Source organism: Trichosurus vulpecula, chromosome 3, assembly GCF_011100635.1.
Source record: "Trichosurus vulpecula isolate mTriVul1 chromosome 3, mTriVul1.pri, whole genome shotgun sequence".
Lineage (NCBI taxonomy): Eukaryota > Metazoa > Chordata > Mammalia > Diprotodontia > Phalangeridae > Trichosurus > Trichosurus vulpecula.
The window spans coordinates 327,487,083-327,502,938 of record NC_050575.1 but is presented as its reverse complement, the minus strand read 5'-3'; the positions used below and the strand labels follow the sequence as shown (position 1 = coordinate 327,502,938).

General features: G+C 37.7%; 1 protein-coding gene across 7 annotated transcripts in view; it reads right to left on the bottom strand.

Moving 5' to 3' along the window:
- PUS10 (pseudouridine synthase 10) overlaps positions 1–15,856 on the bottom strand; it is an 88,450-nt gene that overhangs the window by 18,061 nt on the left and 54,533 nt on the right. For 6 of the 7 annotated variants that reach the window (XM_036748738.1, XM_036748739.1, XM_036748741.1 and 3 more), the window contains 8 exons: positions 15,132–15,177; positions 8,742–8,806; positions 6,384–6,469; positions 4,576–4,701; positions 1,947–2,003; positions 914–990; positions 769–824; positions 545–662 (listed from right to left, as the gene is read on the bottom strand). In XM_036748738.1, coding sequence (XP_036604633.1) covers positions 545–662; positions 769–824; positions 914–990; positions 1,947–2,003; positions 4,576–4,701; positions 6,384–6,469; positions 8,742–8,806; positions 15,132–15,177 — 631 coding nt within the window. The remainder of the gene's footprint in view (positions 1–544; positions 663–768; positions 825–913; positions 991–1,946; positions 2,004–4,575; positions 4,702–6,383; positions 6,470–8,741; positions 8,807–15,131; positions 15,178–15,856) is intronic. The other variant, XM_036748740.1, reaches the window with a different exon arrangement.

The window sequence follows — 15,856 nt, the reverse complement described above, 5'->3', positions numbered from 1 at the left end:
TTGAACTTAAGAGAAATTATTTTGTGGTGCTGGTTAACTTCCCATCTCTTGCTCTCCTTATAAAATCTTGTTTCATTTATTTGTATCTCAGTGAGAATATTCAAAGAGAATCGAAAAGAAAATAAATTTCACTAAAAACCCTTCAAGAAACAACTGAATTAGCACTTTTCACATGTAAGTACTCTGATCAAGCTTTCGGAGGCTTACAGGGGAGCACTGAGCATGGCAATCTACCAGAACGGAAGGAAAGTACCCTTCAAATGGCCGGACTACTGGGGAATCTTCATTTTACTAATAAAAGGAATGGGGAGGGGGATGGAAATTCCAAGTAAACAAGGCATTTATAACTAGACAGGCTGTCTAAAGTGCTTGCCACAAACCTTCTTGAAAGTCTGACCAACTGACAGAATCTCTCTAGTCTCCTACTTTGAAAGTATTTTCATTTTTATTAAAATGATGCAGGAATTCAGAGAGAATAGCAAAACAGAAAGCAATACACTCTCTTGTGAATCATAAAATAAAGAAAAAAAACAGAAGAAACTACCTTCAAATCATCTAGGAATTCAATGTCCTTCTTCTGTATTGCTTTATCTATCCAGACTAAGGCACTATAAGTCTTAGTCTTCACTTCTTCGCCTTCTTTCATATGTCCTATTGCTTCTCTAAACGAAATTAACAAAAACACTGTTAACCAACATGGAAAGGATACAATGCAGTCCAGCCCAAAACATTTTTCTAAAAAGCATCTATACAGACTTGACCCCTTACCTGGTAACAAGCTGCAAGTCTCGCACTTGGATTTTGTCTGAAGAGATGTTGATTTTCTAAACAACGGAAGTAGAAAATAATTAGTGGGCAATTCCACTAGAAAGCTACAGAGCCATGACTGGCTCCACGGTACTGATGCATTTACCTGCTGAAGTTCTTTAATGTCTTGTGAGGTGAACTGGACTCTCCGGGGATTCACCAGTTCAATTGCAAAGGGCCTTCCTGGAAGCAGAGAAACAACCAGGTTGTTGGAGTTAACACATGGATTAATGCAAGAGGTCTGTGAGCTGCAATTAACAGGTCAAGCTCTAGGGGCCTGAGAGCTAGAGACAGAACTAGGATTAGGGGAAGCAGAGAATGTGTGTGAAAAGAATCAATAGGGTTTGTCTGGTGGCAAATTCAAGGATTAGTAATAAGTGAAAAAGATTCATTACTTGCTCCGAGGGCTCTCTGAATAAGCAAACCCCTAACTATCCTGCCACATGCAGCAATGCTCTGGTAACCCATCCCCATCAAGCAAACATCTTTTGAAAAGGTAAAGCTGGTTTCAAGAGACTCAGGTCTGCCTTGGGGATGGCTCTGATAAAATTAATTTTCATCATCTTTGCTATGCTCTTATGTCCCAAAAGAAGTCCAGACAAATGCTTCTGATGTCATCAGTCCTTTTTGAGAACAAAGGATGAACAACAACAATAAAATGAGAGAAATAAAAGACAGGAGATGTAATATACACAGTATGTATAATATATACAATGTATATGATATAATATATACAGCATATATATATGTATAATATGATGGTTTATTAGAAGAATTTTTATTTTGGAAAAGGTTCTAGTTTTGGTGAAAAGTTTGCTAAATGAAACAAAAGCAATGACAAACTGATAGGACGTATGCCAACAAGGTACTAAAGAACCTTGTTCCTATGAAACAGTCAAGTAATAAAGATTTCCTTGATAGAACTTAAGATTGCTGTTAAGAATTTCAGAAAAAGTCAAACTTTAAAAGGATGTTAATTACAACTGGTCTAAAATGATAAAGCTGAGATAATGTAAAAGCTTTAGGTCAGTGATGGTATTAGATTTAAATAACTATTTTACTTTCATTTGCCAAAAAAAGGCTAGCAGTCTAGGCATCTTTGAGGACTGGCTGAATGCGCTGATGATATTCCATCTTACCATTTCCTAATGTTCTCACGTCCACGTCTTCTCTTCCAGATGATGAAAAATTAAAACCTTTTGAAAGGAGAGGCAGAGAACAATTCTGAGACTCCTGATCTTTTACCTCTCTGGCTTCCAACCTTATTATGATAATAATAATGATAACTAACCGTTATATATTGGTTAGAGGTTTGCAAAAGCATTTTACATAAATATTATTCCCATTTTACAGACAGGAAATTTCTCCCTGACAGAAGTGGAGGAAAAACCCATTAACTGGACATGTTTCCCCTTTTTGGTTTTAGTTTAGTTGAAACAGAAACTTGTCAACTTGCTTTAGTCTGGATAAAGCAATACAGAAAGACATTGAATTCCTAGATGATTTAAAGGTAGTTTATTGTGATTTTTTTTCTTTATTTTATGATTCACAAGAGAGTCTATTGCTTTCTGTTTTGCTATTCTCTCTGAATTCCTGCATCATTTTAATAAAAATGGAAATACTTTCAAAGTAGGAGACTAGAGAGATTCTAAATTTCCCACCCAAATGGAAGCTTAGAAGTAGGAAAATGAGACTTAATTACTGTCAACAGAGAATAAAGTATTTTAGAAAACAGACTAAGAACTAAAAGTCTTAACTCAGAGCCATTTCAAAAAGGGTACCTCTGATTTCCAATGTGGCTTTTGGGGACTTTTAACATTTAAGCTGAAATCAGAGAAAGGAAAAACTCTTTGATCCTGCATCTTGCTATTTAAGGAGCTAGGTTCCTAGGCAACGCTTCATGAAGGAAGGGAAGCAATCAAGAAGTCCAGAAAGACCACTGAGGCTGGTGGGTATATAATCAACTCATAAGGCTAGTGCTGGATGTATACAGCTGTGAGACATCAGATGATAAGTGAATCCCTGGGAGCTGATCAAGTCACTGTGCAAAGGTGTGGACAGAAAGGAGAAGTAGGTTCAGGACAGAGCCTTGTGCCAGGACACAGTGGGTCAGTGAGTGTGGCATAAACACTGACTTAGAAGAGGAGGGTAAAAAAGAATGGCAGGAGAAGAACCAAGAGAGAGTAGCGTCACAAAGACCTAGAGAAGAAAAAGTATCCAGAAGGAAAGGTGTTCAACAGCGTTGAATGCAGAGAAGTCAACGAATATGAAAACTGAGAAAAGACCATCAGATTTGTCAAATAAGAGATCACTGAGAAGAGTGGGGACTTCTGACCAAGATAGTTGCCTAGACAGGAGGTAGGCCGCCCACTCCTCCATACCACCTACTTCTGCAAAAACCTGAATTTCACACCAGACTGAAACACCTGTGGGCAATGGTGGGAACTGATCAAGTCCAATGGGCAATCCAGTTGACTTCTGTTACCCCAGAGATGCATAAAACACCAGCCAGAAGCTCTGGGGCAACTAGAAGGGGCAGGGGGAGGGTTGGGAGAACTTGCCAACAAAACAAACACCAGGGCAGGGAATTAGGTGGTTTTGTGTCTGGAGACAGCCAAAGTGCAGGGGTCCTCCTAGAAGTTCCAAGAGAGAACCAAAAGCCCTGGGGGCAGAGATGATGGAAGCCCTGGCAACTGGAAGTTGGAAGCTGTTACTAGCTAAGGCTAGGGCACCCCAGGTCAAGGGGCTCTAAGGTCCCTAATTAATGCCCAGGTCTCAGATATCAGGGAGGGCCCTGAATATCCAATAATCAGAACCTCCAAGATCCAAGGGGACCTGGGAGATACTGGTCAGTGAAGGAACCCAGATGACCCCCACAATGCCTCTCTCAAAATTAAAACATCAGATGGTGAGATGGGATTTGCCAAAGCCTTCCAGTTCATTGTCTCAAACCTCCCTAGGCTGGCTCTACTCACACTTTTTCAGAGAGATGTACATCTAGCTTTTTATGATCTGAGAGAAGCAACACTTACAACTACTGTAAAATGATTATTTATAAACAACAACTTTCAATACCTCAAGTTTGTCCTTAAGTCTGATGCAATCCTTCCAGAAACACCCTAAATCCATTTTCTCTTATTCTTGATCTAATTAGAGTTAAAAAAAAGATTGATCTGATAGGATCCGTTCTTCTAAGACACAATAATTACAGAGACAGTTAACCTCTTCCTTTTCACCCCAGGAATCTACATAGCAAGGGGGACTTTCTATGTTAACAAAGACTTAGAGCTTTGCCAGTTGTTATGCCTGAACCAGCTCTGCAAGTAGTATTTGTACTAAAGTACAGTCCTATAGACCTCCTAGAAGTTACTTTAAAAATGAAACAAAATCTTGCTTCAAATTAGAAATGGAAGCTATTTTTTAACTCCTCCCATGTAGAAGACAGAAGAGAGGGCTCAAAAGTCAAGACTTACTGAGTTCACTTAAAAAGTGTAATTTTTCCAAATTCCCACAAGAAAGCTCACGTCCATAGCTACATGAGATACATCTATGCATTTATGCATGGATCATAGAATCAAAGCATTCATCTACTGGAAGGAACCTCAGAGGCCATGTCTAACACTTATTTTACAGATAAATAAACTTAGGTCCAGAGGGATTAAGTAACTTATTAGGACTTAAACCCAGGTCCTAAGATTCCAAAGTAGTGTCAGTCATAATTTTAGTTTATATAAATACGGTTTAAATTAGGTAAATTAAAACACTCACTCTCAGCTTTAAATACTGTCAAAAGCTGACTGGAAATCAATTCTTCCACTGAGGACTCCAGTTTTCTTTCTCCATCAATTATCCAAGGAGTCTGTGGTAAATTTCTGGAGTATTTATTATACCTTCCTGCCAAATAAAAACAAGTGAAACATGCTTATAAAAATAATGGAATAAAATTGATAGTTATGGAGCATCTACTATGTTCAAGGTATTGTATTAGAAACACAAAAAGATATAACGTAGCATGCAGTAAAGAAATTTAAAATCTAGATTTATAGATAAAGCATAAATATGTAAGAAAATGAAGATTCAAAGACAATGGTCTTTTTCTTTTTTTTGCAGTCTTCTGCCTTGCTCTAAGCCAGGGATGGGGAACCTGTGGCCTCTAGGTCCTCAAAGGCAGCCCTGTGACTGCACCCAAACTTCACAAAACAAATCCTCTTATTAAGGGGATTTGCTTTGTAAAACTTGGACTCAGTCAAAAGGCCGCACCTAGAAGGCCACATGTGGCCTTGAGGTTGCAGGTTCCCCTCCTCATGGTCTAAGCTCTTTACAATACAACCACGCTCCAGCTTAGGTAGAGAGCTAGGTGGTGAAGTACATAAACAGCCGGGCCTGACTCATGTCCATGAGTTCAAATCTGGCCTCAGACACTTGCTAGTTGTGTGACCTAGGGCAAGTCACTTAACCCTGTTTGCCTGTTCCTCATCTGGAGGTGGATCTGGAGAAGGAAATGGCAAACCTCTCCAGTATCTCTGCCAAGAAAAACCTTAATGGGGTCACAGAGAGTTGGACACGACTAGACAACAGTAAAAACTTAAGTAGTCTTCCTAAAGAATAAGAATCATCACACCACTCTTGAGCTCAAAAGCTCTCTTAATGGCTCACCCTGAGATCTGGAGAGGTTCACTGACCTCAAGGTAATCCTCACAGGGAGAAATGGGAAGATCTCCACAGGCATTTCATCTGTTTCTCCAACTACACTGGAGCTGCTTGAGGGTAAAGTACTCTTGTAAAAGCCTCACTGTGCAATGTCTTATCTGAACTATAAATATCTGTTGACTGGATGGACTGAGGTACAATTTAACAACATCAAGGCCCACAAAAGCAATCATCTGCCAACTCTTTGTGGCAGGATGGCATTACAGAAGGCCCTAATAAGGAGGGTAGGGTTTTTTTTGTTGGCCTTAATTTAAAAAACAAAAGCAAAGCTAACAGAAACATGACTAAGATTTAGAGGAATAAGCAAATAGAGAAGGACTGAAATGCTCTATTATTGCTTCAACACCGGGTGTTAAGTTAGCATTTTCGTGCCAGCAACTTTCTTTACCCAAAAAAAAGAAAGAAAAGAGATTTTTTTTTCTCTTGGTGTTAACACTTTTATTTTCCTAGACTTCAGGGACTAATCAGTGCACCAGAAAAGTTTTCCAGAAGTTGAAGCACTTGCCATTCTAAAGTTAATAAAACATGAGAAAAATGTCTAATTTGTAACTGCTCTGCTGCCTAGTTTTATGTTGTTCTAAGTGTCCAACATCAGACTTTCATTTGGCCATCACAGGTACTCTACTATAATTCATGTCACTAAAGAAAATTAACCTAAATTAACTTGTTTTAAAAATCCACAGAACATAAACTTACCTTTTAAAAGTTCAACTACATGATCATTTCTAATTCTCTGAAAATGATTTAAAAAGCTATTCCAAATCTGGCAATAGCAACAATAACAAAGCCTGAGGACTCAGGAGGCAATTCTGTTTTCTGGAAAGGTCAGAAACTTAATGTAAATATATTTTATGTCGAATACTCACCAGCTACAAAGACTGCACCATGAGCACATTCAATTTCAACAGCAGAGCAAAAAGCCTTTGGTGAATTTGGAGGACAAGGAAACTTCCTGAAAAATGAAGGAACAAAAGAAAAAACTATCATGACTATGACTTTCAGAACAGAAGGCTCAATCACATAACCAAGATGAATGAGAACATATTCTGGGTCAGATATGTTTTGAAGTTGCATGAACAAAAGGTAAACTTTTATCATGTGGGGGTACTAACTTACTAAGCCAGAGACTAGGTCTGTAAAGATATAATGCCTCTTCAGTCAATGGAAGTTCAAAGTAAAGTTGCAGAGACTCTCCAGATCATTTATCTGCTCTGTGAGCTGGGCAAAGACCCTGCCTTACCTAGCTCTTGAACTAATGGTTACAACAGATGACATTTTGACTGGAAAGGAAATGAGGCAAGAATTTTCTGGCCCTATTCTCTTCCTTTCCTCCTCAGCCTCAGAGACCCAAGGATTAGTCCCAGTGACATGAATGATTCAATTTGGATAGAAAGTGGGGGAAACTGTTCTTTCCTTCTTCTCTCTTTAGCCTCAGAAATCTGATCTCAGATACCAGTTAAGACTGTGAAGGGACTTGGAGAGAACAATGCTCTATCTCCCCCTTACCATTCCAAGGTGTATATTTAAGAGAAAAACCATCACTAAAACTAGATCCTACCTACAGAGATAATGACTGTGAAATGCTCAGCAGTGTCTTTCACACAGTAGGTGCTGTATAAATGCATATTCCCTTCTCCTTCCCCTCCCTTAGCCCACAGAGCCCCAGATATTGAATAGCATCAGAGTCCCCATGTAGTTTGAAAAGGTTCACACCACTTCCCAAGCTGATTTAACCAGCAAATATTCAGGTTCTGGGAAACTATAAATTTACACAGATGAATTGTCATTAAGTTTTTAAATGGAATAAAAATACTCATTTATAAGAAACTTTCCTAGACTCTGAAATATAACTATCCTGGAAAAATCTTTACTTTCTGTTTTCATAATTTTAATTGTTTGCAGTCTTATAAAAATAGCATATTTTCTGGAAAGATCACTATGGCGATAATTTAAACAGAAAATTCATGCAATACTATTTTAAACCAGTAAAAAATATTGTAAGACTTTTATTGAACCAGATTTTAGCAATTAAGGAAGATCATGTGATTTCCCATTGCTTATTTTTTTCTACTAAACAGCTGAACAATAGTAGGAAATGGTGTCACGGAAAGAGAAAAATGCAAGTTAGGAGACCTAGGTTCTGGTAATACAGGTACCACTGCACAGTAGATAGGCACAGACTTCAAATCTTGCTTCAGACACTATTAGCTATATGACTGGGAAAGTCACTTAACCTATCTGGGTCCCATTTTCCTTATCAGTAAAAAAAGGGAGTTTAGACTAGATGGCCTCTAAGGAACCTTACAACTCTGATCCTGCGATTCATTTTTAGATCGCTAAAATCAGCACTGAATCAAGAAAGACCAGAATTCAAATTCTACCTCAGATTCTCACTAGCTGGGTGTATTGGTAATTAAGGTGGGACTTTCTTTTACTGTTTTCTGTTTTAGCACTTATTTAATCTAGTGCCCTTGAAGAGTCTGGCCTTTTGTTTCTTTGATTAGATCAGGAGTCTCTGATGACCTCCTAGCCTCAAGGGAAAGCCTAAGACAAGTGGGTTTAAGACATATCTGTGTGTTCAATGTGTGACGCCCTTTGACCCTGAATAGAATATATAAACTCAAGAGGTTGGCATCTTCCCTTGGGGCTCTCAGCCACTGGAGGAGTAGTGCATAACTCTGGGCCAGCCATTGTTAAGAACTCCCTGGCTTTGCTAACCCAGATAATGGTTTGTATTTGGTCTGCTTATAATGCATGTTTGTAATTTGTTTGAATTTGCTCTGAAGTTCAGGGTGCTGCCTTTTCCTTCTAAACTGAGATTATATTTGTATGTTGGATTAAAGTAAAATTGTTAACCCCTTAACGTTGCTTTCCTTAGTAAAGCAGATCAAAAGAATCTGTGCTGGCAGCTCTCGTTGCTGGTATTGCTGGGTCTTACACCCCACAACAGCTGCTAGCCGATTTGTTGCTATAGTGGGTGACCTGGGCAAGTCACTCCATCGCCACCTGTCTGTTTCAATGTCCTAATTTAATGAGAGGGTTGGAGTTAATGGTCCCTTCCAGGTCTAAGCCTATGATCTTACTGTCCTGGCTCTGCCTAACTAGCTGTATTTATCTTGGGAAAGTAACTTCATTTTCTCCTTTGTAAAATGGAAAGGTTGGACCAGATGGCCTCTTCAGCTCTAACAAACTAGTTTCCTCTAGGAATCTATACTTATACATACTTGCGGAAATCTTCTTCTTTTATTTTGTCCAAAGCTTTCACAACTGCCATTCTAGTGAATACAGACTACAGAGGAAAATGAAAATAAGAGAAATGAAAATAGAGGCAAAATAAAGTATGACTGGAGAAATTATGTACATTTATATCACATAAAGGGTGAATATCTGAAAATTTTAACAAATGTATGAATATTAAAGCAAGTTTGCAAACAATGCATCTCTAAACTTCCACCACCTTTCATGAATGGAATACTTTTTCCCTTAAGTGACAGATTTATCATCTAACCAGATCCTTTACTTAAATTAAGAATTTGCTGAGGTACCTGTCAGTTAGTATTCTTTTCCCTGGTCTGACTCTGACACGATACATATTTGGTGAGTTGATTTCTTGGTACAGAAGTAGGTGGACACACATTACAGGTAAATGGACTACAGTGGTATAAATCCATCGCCACCATTATGGTACAACTGGGTAAAGCAGTCAGAGGCAAACTGAGCAAATCAATGGAAAATTCAATGGTACTGCACAAAATAGTAACTGTAATAAATGCTCCCTGTTCTCTTCTAAAGTTCTATTAATGCCCTTTGTTTTTACATCACATTCATTTCCCCTCTCTTACTCCTCAATTAAGTGACCAAAGAAATACATGCATTCATTTGCCACTATTTAGCCAAGTCCACATTGTTTCTAATTCTTTGTCACCACAAAAAACCGCTGCTATGAATAGTTGGTATACGTTTTTTAGCTCACTGAGGTACGTGGTCAACAGTGTGAGTTCTTGGTCTAAGTGTATAAACATTTTTACTACTTTGTAGAATTCCAATTGTTTTCCAAAATGGCTAAACTTCACAGCTACACCAAGAATTTATTTCTGTGCCTGTCTTCACACGGCCCTCTAACATTGACTATTTCTTTTATCATTTTTGCCAATTTTCTGACTGTGAGGTGAAATCTCACGAGTTGGTTTGAGTTGTATTTGTCTGATTTAAGGCAATCATTCATACAACTGTAATTAGTTTGTGACCTTTACGGATTATTTATATTCTTTGAGCACTTATCTTTTAGGAATGGCTCTTGATCTTTCATATTTGTATTAATTCCCTTTATGTCTTAGATACCAGATCTTTGTTATAACAGAGATATCAGACGTAAACATTTCCCCCTAATAGTTGCCCTTCTTATCCTAGCTACACAGATTGTGCAAAAATTTTTGTTTCACGTAATAAAAACCTGTCAGTGTTCAACCTTTCGTAATTTCTCCTATCTCATGCTTGGTTAAAAATTCCCTCAATTAGAGTTGTAAATTTACTTCCAACTATTTTTTATTTTCCTCTTTTTTTTTTGGTTAGGTTTGCCTATTCATTTAGAACCTATTGCATTATATGGTGTAAGCTGCTGGTTAAAACTGGTCCTTTTGCTGAACTGCTTTCCAATTTTCCCAATAGTTCTTACCAAACAGGGAGTTTATGTTGTCTGGGAAGGAAATAAGCATTATTAGGGGTCTGCTATGCATCAGGCACTGTGCTAAGTACTTTTACAAATACTATCTCATTTGATCTTCAAGTTACTGAATACTGGCTTATTGAGTTTGACTCTTTTGTGCCCACCTAGTCTGTTCCAATGATCTACTTTTCTATTTCTTAACCAACCCCCAAAATTCTGAGGATTACAACTTTACAGTATAATTTGAGGTACAGAAGTGCTAGCCCCCTTCCATTCTCACTTTTTTCCCCAATTACTACCCTTGAGTTTTATACCTTTTGAAAGTCTAGAGTTTCTTAAGTCCAAGGACCTGGACTGAAATCTGCCAGTGACACATGTGACGTTGGCCCAATCATTTAACATAATTTGGATTTCTCTTTCCTCATATGTAGAATCTGGGAGTTGCACTAAATGACCTCTGAAGCCCCTTCTAGCTCTAGCTTTATGACCCTATGATCTAGAAATTAAATTATATCATTACCTTAATCATATTTACATGAACCAATAATAAGCAACAATATTTCTCCAATTATTTAAGTCATTTGTTATTTCTTTAATGAGCATTTTATAATTGTATTTATGCCTTTAGTAGGCCATTTCTGGGCAGAATGTGGCAAAATGTAACCTAATATACCATAACAAATGTGAAACAATGAGCGCAAAGACAGCAAGCACGAAAAAGCGGGAAATGAAAGCAAAAAAATCTACAGGCACTGTATAAGACGCACCCAGTTTTTAGACCCAAAATTTTTTTGAAAAAAGTTGCATCTTATAGATGGGGAAATATGGTAGTTGGATCAACTCATACCTCCATGCAAAGTGCATTAGTGTGACCATCTTTCATGTTGGCCAATTTGCTAAGTGTGAAGTAAAACTTTGTTATTTTGGTTTACGCTTCTTTTATTATTAGTGATTTGGAGTATTCTTTCATAAAGTTGTTAAAAGAGTGCATTTATTTTTTGATCCATTATTTATTGGGAATGGCTTTTGGTCTTAATCTTTCTGGTGAGAGAGGCAGGGGTCATAATGGACAGAGTCCTCTGCTTGGCTGCCAAAGTGACTTGCTTCTAAAAGGCATGTCTGATCCTCTGTTCAAAAAAATCCAACAGATCCCTTTTACTCTCAGGACCAAATATAAAATTCCCTGACATTTCAGGCCTTTACAAGTGGTGCTACACTGGTGTGTACCACATCTCCAGCTCCATGCCTTTGCAATGACCGTCCCCTATATCTACAATGTTCTTTCTCCAGCCTTTTAGATGCCCTGGTTTCTTTTAAGCGTTAGTTTAAATCCTACCTCCTGCAGGACATTTCTCTAGGTCCCCTCGCCCTTCCCCCAAGGTCTTTCCTCAGAAATTACCTTTGACTTACTCTATACTCTATGTCTCGTATAACCATAGTTATTTATATCTGATTATTAACTTCAGGAGAGAGACAGCGTTTCTGCCTTTCTTTGTATCTCCAGTACTTAGCACAGTACCTGGTTAATATTAAGTGCTTTTAATAAATGTCTGTTGACTGACTATGGAAGTTCCTGATACCAATGAAATCCTGTCCAATCCCTATCCCTGATTTTGTTAGTTGTTGATATATTTCAGATATTCTGTTTTAGTCTTGTTACTAGATAGAAAACATTTATTAAGCTCTTACAATGTGCCAGAAATTCTGCTAAGCATCAAGGATGCAAATTTGTTATTCATTTGTTCAGTCATGTCCAACTCTTCAAGAACCCCATGGACCATAGCACTCCAGGCCCTTCTACCTTCCACTATCTTCCAAAATCTGCCCAGGCTCACATTCGTTGCTTCCATGACACTATCCATCTCATCTTCTGCAGTCTCCTTTTCCTTTTGCCTTCAATCTTTCCAGCATCAAAATCCTCTCCAATCAGTCTTGTCTTCTCATTATGTGGCCAAAGTTTGTAAGCTTCAGCTTCAATATTTGTCCTTCCAATGAGTAGTCTGAATTAATTTCTTTAAGTATTGACTGATTTGATCTCCTTGCTGTCCAAGGGATTCTCAGAAGTCTTGCCCAGCACCATGTAAGTGTGGATTCTGAAGTATTCAGCTTTCCTTATGGTCCAACTCTCACAGACATACATTACTACTAGAGAAAAACCATGTATGATACAGACCTCTGGTGATGCCTCTGCTTTTCAGAATGCCATCTAGATTTGCCATAGCTTTCCTTCCAAGGAGTAAGTGTCTTTTAATTTCAAGGCTGCAGTGAAATTTGAGCCTGCTTTCACTTCTTCTCTCTCTCTTTGCCAGGGAGTGATGGGACCAGTTTCCATGATCTTAATTTTTGTTTGTTTGATGTTTAGCTTCAAACTAGTGTTTAAACAAGCAAAACAATCACAGACCTCAAGGAGCTTACATTCTAATGTGGGAAGACAATGAACAAAAGGAGGCTGGGGAAGAGATGGCTAAAGATGTTCCTAAAGTGTGGGTAGAAGCCAGGAGCCAAGCAAGTTAAGTCCCAAACTGGCCTATCACAGCTAGCATGGCATCAGGGGTAGAATCCCATTCTCAGGTAGGGAGGCAGTCAAGATGATAGCCAGAGTAGTATGCAGATATCATGGCTGTAGTCTGACTCTTTTCCATTTTACTGATTTCTTCTCTAACTTTTCCAAGCATTTTTTTATTTCTTCTATTTATTTTCTTTTATTCTTCTCAAGTTTCTTAACTGAGACTTTTACCATTTTAAACTAGTTCATTAATCCTCTTTTTCTACTTATTTTAATGAATGTCTTCAGAGAAATAATTTTTCCTCTGAAGACAACCACTTCACATCTTAGTAGATGCTGCAGTCAAAATAAAATACTTGACTGGTGACTCACCTTTAGCTGATAAACCTCTCCAAACTTCCCTAGGTTGGCCTCATCCTAGTCACTGGATTTTAGATGCAAAGCCTTTCTAGCTGGTTAGAACTCTAAAGGCAAACCCTCAAAGGACCCAGGTTCACTGCTGTGTCCCATGAGGGATCAGAGGAGGCTTCAGTTGAAGCCAAATATCTGTTTTGGAGTTGCTGGGTTTTTTTGGAAATGTACCTGAATCTATTAATTGATAAAATACTTCTATGTCAAAGCAAAATTCAAAGACACAAAATGCCAGCTAGATGCACGAAATAATTACATTTAATACTTATTCTGCCCTTTAAAATTACAAAAGTAAACATCTGACAAACTTTACAATCTAATCATGCTTTCCCCCTTACATCCTATAAGCTAAAATATTTTAAGTTATAAAATGCACAGGTTGGCCTTTATTAGGGATTAAGGTACCATCTGGCTCTAAATCTAGGATCCTAAAACTAGACAATTATTCATAAAATAAAAGGCCAACAGGTGCTGGCCTCATGTCGTGCATGTAACAGTAAAGAGAACTTGGAAGTAATTGAAAATGGATTTCAGTAAAGTAATTTATATAAAAATGTCTGAGTCGCCATAAAACTATGTAAGAACTGGTACATGTAAAGTTGCTATAGATAGTTTCAGTGTAGAATGTTTCTGTGAATTATGAGTCTATACAAATGATTATTTTTCAAATGCAGTCATAAGAAGACTCTTATCAACTCAGGATTTCCCTACATGAAATAACCTAATTTTGGATTCAATTAAAAAATTATAAACTTCTGGAAAATGGGCATTACACAAGAATTTGAAATGTGTCTGTTACACTGATCCAGGATATTCCTAGGTGGTGAAACCTTTGGATTAGAATCAAATTTTATTTCCCATGATGGGTAAAAGAAGCATTATTGAAATTATAATACTAATGTTAATATTAGGTAACTCATAAAGTGTCATAAATATAAGGATGTAGATACTCTACAACTTTCTGGCTAGAAGCAAGGGTTAAAAAAACAAAAGAAATGGAAATAAATATCTTTCAAAAATATATTTCAACCATGTAATAAAGTCCTATTCTCATGATTCAAAGCAGAATGAAGGTAATGAAGGCTATCCTAGGACATACAAGCTCTAGAAAGGCTTTGAGTATTGGCCCAGGAATATGTCAATGAATAAGCCTAGTTAAGTTGGACAAACTAATCATCCAAAGGGTGGCTATCAGTTGATGTTTTTTTGGACATGGGCACTCATGAAGATCAAGTTCTAGGGGAGTAGTGTCAATCTCAAATAGAGAAAAAGACCACCAAACCATCCATAATGATCCCTTTGGGCCACATATTGACTTTAAGAAATAAATATTAATATTATCTATGTTCTATTGAACTTTTATTTACTTTGTTAAATACTTCCCAATTATATTTTAATGTGCTTCAAACTGCACTCAAGAGGGCTGCAAGCCTCATGGGATAGACACATATGACGCTCTGATCTAAGGCACTGAGGGGTTATGTTCTGTATCAGGGGAAAGATACTCACAGGAAGGAAATCACATATCTTTGAAGCACTGGAGTATGATGAACTATAAAGCAATTCAGACACAGACACACAGACACAGACACACACACACACACACAATCACAACCACAATGACTTGTCTCACAACTCTGAATATATGATAAAGTATTATTATCCCCACTTGAAAGATGTGGAAATTGAATCTCAGGGAATTTAAGTGACTTGCACAGGGCAACATAGAGATTCAAACCCGAGCTTACAGTAGTGAAACCCTGAGATCAGATGTTTACAAATGATACACAGGAAAATGAGATGCCAGCTATGAGACCATGGCCAAGTCACTTAAGTTCCATGACTTTCACTTTTCTCTAACAGAAGGACAGTATCTGAAGAGCATGCTTCAAAGGCTACTTTGAGGCCCAGATAAGATAATACAGGTAAAGTGCTTTGCAACCTTTAAAATACTATATAAATGACTTATATTATTGGCAAACCTTAGGCTCATACAAAACCCACCCAAAAATAAGAAGAGATAATTTCTACCTGTTTATTTTTGGCTGGCTTGAAACAGTCTGGGCATGAAGTGCTCCTAAAACAAAATAAAATTAATTTCAAGCATTACTGACTGTACTTCTAGATAATAAAAATCAAGTACGTTTTATATATAATTTGGCTGTTGACTTCAGGATATTAGTAGGAAGCAAATACTATACTGACAATGATAACAGTTCACATTTATCCACATTACCCTCATTTATGCACAGCATTTTCAAGCTCACCTAGTTCTTTCCTCAAAGTCCTGTGCAGTAAGTAAAGTAAGTGTTATCACCCTGATTTTATAGTTGAGGAAAATGACGGTGAGAGAGACTACAAGCTTGCCCATGGTCACAAAGCTGTTAAGTGAGACAGCTAAGATTTTAAACTAGATTGCTCCAATTTAAAGTCCAGGATTTTTCCATTGAACTGGGCCATGCCTCTCCTAACCAGTTTTGTCAGTTCTCCCTGATCCACACATTAAGATTAAACTTGATATTTAAATTTCTACTTTAATAAGCTTTTGAATATGGGAAGACAGCATGGTCTAGTCATAGGGAAGAGCACTGCACCAGGAGTTAGAAGAGGGGTAGGTGTTACTATCCCTGCTTTAGAGGCTGAGTGAGGTTAAGTGATTGGTCCAGAGTCACTATAGCCCATGTCTGTTCAGGATTTGAACTCAGATCTTCCTGTCTCTCAGTAGAGCATTCTCTCTACTCTACCACCTAACTACA